The sequence below is a fragment of the Mus pahari genome, chromosome 16 (assembly GCF_900095145.1).
Source record: "Mus pahari chromosome 16, PAHARI_EIJ_v1.1, whole genome shotgun sequence".
NCBI lineage: Eukaryota > Metazoa > Chordata > Mammalia > Rodentia > Muridae > Mus > Mus pahari.
Window position 1 is genome coordinate 49,393,632 of NC_034605.1, and position 6,000 is coordinate 49,399,631.

The window sequence follows — 6,000 nt, forward strand, 5'->3', positions numbered from 1 at the left end:
TAGAACAACTGTTTGGATGAGAGAAGGACCCACAGTGGAAGAAATACAAGGAAACTGTCCATTGTGCTGGGCTCTGCTGAGTGGAGACTCACACAGCTGGAAGAGGAGGGGAAAGATGGGTCATTTTACAGCTCCTACAATGCCAAGAGCTAGACCAGGTGTGGTGGCACATACCTATAAACTCAGTTCTCAGGAAACTAAGTAGGAGGATCAGAAGTTTGAGGGTAGCCTGAGCTATATAACAAGACTCTTGTCTCAAAAGACAAAGAAACAAAAAGGAAAGGGAAGAAAGGGATAGGGCGAGAAAAGAAAAGAGGCGAAAAAAAGAAAGAAAGAAAAACCAAGACGCTGTTAACAATAGCTTTAGGAAACGAGAAGGGCCAGCAGATAATCAGAGTGGCCCTGAGGAATCAGATGTGACTCTCCAAGAACTGTGGCAGCACGACATTAAAAAGATGAGATATGGGGAGCTGTGTAGGCATGAAAGGCTAATACGCACCTGTAATCCCAGTGCTGGGGAAGTAGAGATACAAGAAGATTGAGAATCCAAAGCCATCTTGGACTACGTTTGAGCGTGAGGCAAGCCTGGATTAAATAGTGAGACCATTTAACATACAGGCGTGCCCTGGTGGGACTCAATGGATCGTGCCTTAAAAATGGAAGAAAACCAGAGAAGACGTAGATAAAATCATATTACATGGAGATGAAGAGGTAATTGTCCGAAAAAAATTGGCCAGGGAGGTTGAAAATGATCATCTCTCCAAATGAAAAGATATAAGCAGGAAAGGTTATGGTTTTCTAAGAACTGCATGCTAAGTTTTGCAGAAAGGTGGAAGAAAAAATAGGGTTTCTGCCATGATGAAATGAGTATTTGAAGACGTGGATACGTCTAATGTGGTCTAAACAGTATGCAGTACATACTTCACAAGAAGCCCTTTTGGTAAAGGCAAACGTTAAACTTTACAAAAGGAAAAATCATGGCGAGATACGGAATCAGCAAAGGCGCATATTTACAGGTGACTGAATGAAGAACGGGAGGAGTAGGCGTGTACTCAAAGAATATCACTCAGCCATTCAAGGAATAAAGTCCCAGCACCCGCCTGTGCCTAAATGGATGAAATAGGAAGAACTTAAGTGAAATAATCCAGACACCCCCAAGATGAACCCCCATGTTCTCAGACCCATGTGGGAGCTAAACATATTAATCTCCAAGAAGGAGAGAGCTGAATGTTGGTGATTAGAAGCTAAAGAAAGTGGGGGAGGGAAAGGGAGTGGTGGTATGATGGGTACGGACATGAATGAAGAACAGTAAGGTTCAGTGTTCTGTAACACAGTAACTGTACAGTACCACAACATGTTATATAATTAATAAAGAACCAAGAGGGGAGCTTGAAGACACACACACACACACACACACACACTCACACACACACATGCACACCGTTGCTGTGTATAAGTGGATGGAAATGCTGACCATCCCAACTCAATCATGACATAATACTGAGTTTTCCCATACTGTGTTCTGTAACTGTACTATGTCATCTAAAAGAGAAAAATGGAGAATGGTAAAGAAAAAGTAAAGGGGGGATTTTAAATAAGAAAAGTAATGACACATTAAGGTGGGTTTCCCATTATAATTAACCTCAAGAGATACTTCAGAAACTCATGCACAAAGAATTAAGATCAATCTCAAGTGTGGGCAAAGTGGTGTGTATTTGTAATAACTTCAGGAGGTGGAGCATCAGCCGATCAAAGCTAGCCTTGGCTATGGGGCTCGTTGAAGATCAGTCTGGTCTACATGAAGAATCCCTGGCCAACCTATTGAGGATCCGTTTTGTTTGTTTTTGTTTTAAGAAATAAATTACTCTCAAATACAGTTTCTTAAAACAACCCCTCAAGAGGATGGAACGTCAGCTCAATGGTTAAGAGCACTGGCCGCCCTTCCAGAGGGCTTGAGTTCGAAACTCCGCACTTCCATGGCAATTCAGAATTGTCTGTAACTCCAGTCCTAGGAGACCCAATGACTTCTTCTAGCCTCTGTGGGCATCAGTCATGCACATGGTACATGGACATACATGCAGGCAAAACATCCATAAATGGTAATTAATTTAATTTTTAAAACTTTAAAAGTGTAAAATGTAAGAATGTGACCATGTTTTCCTCTGGTCTGATGAGCTATAGGCAGTCGGGACTCACCTATAGGGTCTCTTCTACAGGGACAGAGTGGCTAGAATTTTGGAGAGCCATGTTTGAGCTACCCCATCCGACCCAAGACTCTTGAGTCTTCCTTTGTAAACCTGGCCTCCTGTTCCACCTCTAATTCTTAGCCTGTCTGTCACAGCTTACTTGCCCCCTCACCCTGTCCCACTGGCCTCCTGTCCAAACGCTTCCATCTGTCTCTCTTGCTCAGACCCATTCCTCACCAGACCCTCGTGTTCCCATCTGCCGTGGCAACTCTCTGCCTCTCCTCAGCCTCCTTCTTCATGCCCAGCTCCTGTCAAAAGTTGGCTAAGTGCGTTTTGAAATGCCAAGGCAAATGGGCTGGAATGCGGAGAATCTGTGGCTGTGCTTAGTCTTTGCAAGTCTGCACAGCAGCTGAGGTCAAATGTGGAGAGACTTAGAAAGTTTGAGTAAGAGGCCATTGCTACCTCAGACCTCATCGGTCACCCTGGGCAAACTAGTGTGGATCCCAGTGTCTCCTTTCTTTTGTCTCTTACAGAGCGCTCCTAAATTTTCAACCTAGAGGTATCCTTCCAGCCTCCTCTAAGTGACCTGTTTTGGTCTCGTTTTTCGGCTGTGACAAGACTTTCTGATTTTACATGAAGTGGCATCTGAGTGGCATTCCACAGCAATCTGCCTCGCCCCGCAGATTGATAGGCTGAGCCCTGCTGTCTTTCATCATGCGTGACACTCACTGTTAGATAGCTTGAGATTGGAACCAGTTGAGGAGTCTGATTAAAAGCCCCAGGCTGGGAAGGCAGTCCCAAGTGTGAAATTTAACAGGCTCTCCCAAAACAGCTTGTCCTGATGGAGGAGAGCCAGAGGTGGTTTGGGAAGCTGACTAACAGAGCAGATATATATCCCTGCTATCGGAGACTTAGGTCCATGGTGGTAATGTTTGGCAAGCTGACTAACAGGGAATCGAGATAACTGAACAGATGGGCAGCTATTAAAAGATCGGAGGGTCTTTCATCATTTCTCAAACGGCCCTCGCCCACCTAAGAGATACCCAGTTCCCCTGCAAGAAGATTATGTAAAGGATTCAATTAAACCCCTCCTTCCTTCCCACCCTACCCCCCACCCCCTTCAACTGCAATGGAATCAGAAGCTCTGACGTGAAGAGGAAAAGAATAGCTGAGTAACTTCTAATTTTGCAACCCCTTGGGATTAGATGCTGGATTCAGCCGTGCAGAGAGCCCTGTTCCATATTTTGAGAGAGCTGCTGGTGGCAGCTTCCAGAGCGATGGGTTTCCAAAATAGACCACAAGTTCTGCGTCCATCTCTGACTACTGATATTTGGCTGCTGAAGTACAAAGCCAGGCATGCAGTTAGATGTGGTTAACCTTGGGTTTGGAAACCGTGGTGACCTGATCATCGTATTTAAACTGAGAAATACAGAGACGCACGGTCTCCAGGCTTCCCGGGAAACTCTGAAATGTTCACACATCCCAGGGTGACACGGCTCATCCGTGCTCCGGGGCAGTTGTGTCTGTGATTTTTGGAAGCATGCCGCCCCTCCCCTTGCTCACCACGATGCTTGGGAAAGTTCCTAAGAGTGGAAGAAACCACAGGCTCAGGCTAAAGCTGGCATGCTTTATTCTCTCTGGGGCCGCAGACTGATTTCCACTGAAGGTAGTCATAAAGAAGTAGAGATACAGCTCACAGCCAGTAATAAGTTAACTGGATTCAGTTCACAGAGTACTGTGTGTAAGGTCCAGGACTAGTCATGGGACCTACACAGTTGGATAAATATGTGTTTGGAAACAGAAAATGATGGGGTGTGATCCCTCCTTCATCCCCAATGCCTTGATCAGCTTCCATCTCTATTCTAGCCTGAGTAACAGATAATTTAAGATCCAACCTCCAAAAGCCAGCCCGGCCAATACTAACATATGCCTAGATGTAACCAGCAGCCTCCACAAGGGGAGTAACCGCCTTTAATGTTTTAAATGAAAACCTCCACAACTGAATCATTATAACGTAAGATAATTTCACCACAGAAACACTGATAGTAGACTGGTAATAAATAATACCCAGAGGGAATGGTATCTCCCTGTCTGCTGGATGATATACAATTCTAGAGACTTACAATTTCATACAGTGAGGTGAACGAGGATTAATAATCTCACATAATCTCGGTCTGTGTCTTTCTAGAATGGCGGACATGGCAGGACTGATGGAGAGGCTGGAACGTGCAGTCAGCCGGCTGGAGCAGCTTTCTGCAGGGCTAGACGGACCTCCTGGAGGCTGCGGGGAAGTGAATGGTGTCAATGGAGGTAGGGCCACCTCCTGATGTCATTACTGGTCTTTGCGCAGTTCACTTAGCCCCGCCTTCAACATGTTTTCCAAAATCTGACTCCCACTTCCTTCAAACCCCTTCTCCTTCCTCTGGGTGTGATCACCACCTTAACCAGAGGCAAGCAGTCCTGGGGAAAGGAAATGAAGGGATTCGTTTTCTTTCTCCCACAAAGACATGCAGGTTTTATAAACCAGCTTCCAAAGCAAACTTTTGAAGCTGCAAGCCCACGTCCACAAAAATGATCGGCATCTGTGCCTCCCAAGAATGCAGTCCACAACCAAAGAGGTGTTCTTCTGTTTTATATGTGTAACCTTATCGTTGAAGGAATTATCAAAGATAGGATGAGTGTGCTTGATTAGAAGGTACTGAAAGGGATTAGGTACTGTAGATGTTCGCTCTAAGGACGAGTCACTGCATTTGACCACTGCAGCTTGGACTAGCAAAGTCATGGCCAGAACATGTAATCTGACCTCTGAGCATCCCTAACTAGTAGGCTTCTCGGGGTGCGTACAAGTGCTGAGGGCGGAACCCAGGGTGCTTTTTGAAAAGAGCTTTTGGGTTGGAGAGATGACTCAGTGGGTAAAGGTTCTTGACACACAAACCTGGTGACCTGAGTTTGATTCCCCAGAACCCACGTAAAGGTGGAAAAAGAGAACTGGCTCCACAGAGTCCCCCTCGGATTGCCATCTGTGTACGGGTGCATAGGTAGCCTACACACACATTATGCACACATGCATGCATACATTAAAAAAAATATTTTTTTTCAAAATTTGTAGGATCAAAAATTAAAAGCTAATAATTTTCTTTAAGCCAGGAGTGGCTGATACATACCTTAATCTCAACACTCAGAAGGTAGACAAGGTGATCAGGAGTTCAAGGCCAGCTTCAACTACAGATCTTAGTTTGTTTGTTCATTCTTTTTTTGTTTGTTTGTTTTTTTGGGTTTTTTGTTTTTGTTTTTTTTTGTTTGTTTTGGTTTTTTGGGGTTTTTGTGTGTGTGTGTATAAAGATACACCAAGACAACTCTTATAAAGGAAAGCATTTAATTGGGAGCTGGCTTACAGTTTCAGAGGCTCAGTCCATTATCATCATGGTAGGAAGCAAGGAACATCAAAGTGTCCAGACAGACATGGTGCTGGAGGAGCCAAGAGTTCTACATCTTGATCTGAAGGCTGCCAGGAGGAGACCAGATTCCACATTGGGTAGAACCTGAGCACAGGAGTCCTCAAAGCCTTCCTCCAACAAGGCCACCTCCTCCAATAAGACCACATCTCCTAATAGTGCCACTTCCTATGGCTAAGCTTTCAAACACACGAATCTATGGGGCCATACCTATTCAAACGACCACAATATCTAACTTGAGGTCAGCCTGGGTTACATGAGACTCTGCCAAGATTAAAACAAAAAACAAAACAAAACAAAAAACTCCGACAGAAGAGAAGAGAAGAGAAGAGGAGAGGAGAGGAGAGGAGAGGAGAGGA

General features: G+C 44.8%; 1 protein-coding gene across 1 annotated transcript in view; it reads left to right on the forward strand.

Annotated features, from left to right (window-relative positions):
• Positions 1-6,000, forward strand: part of Cap2 (cyclase associated actin cytoskeleton regulatory protein 2) — a 150,387-nt gene that overhangs the window by 17,654 nt on the left and 126,733 nt on the right. The window contains exon 2 of the mRNA XM_021215444.2: positions 4,375-4,496. Coding sequence (XP_021071103.1) covers positions 4,376-4,496 — 121 coding nt within the window. The 5' untranslated portion in view covers position 4,375. The remainder of the gene's footprint in view (positions 1-4,374; positions 4,497-6,000) is intronic.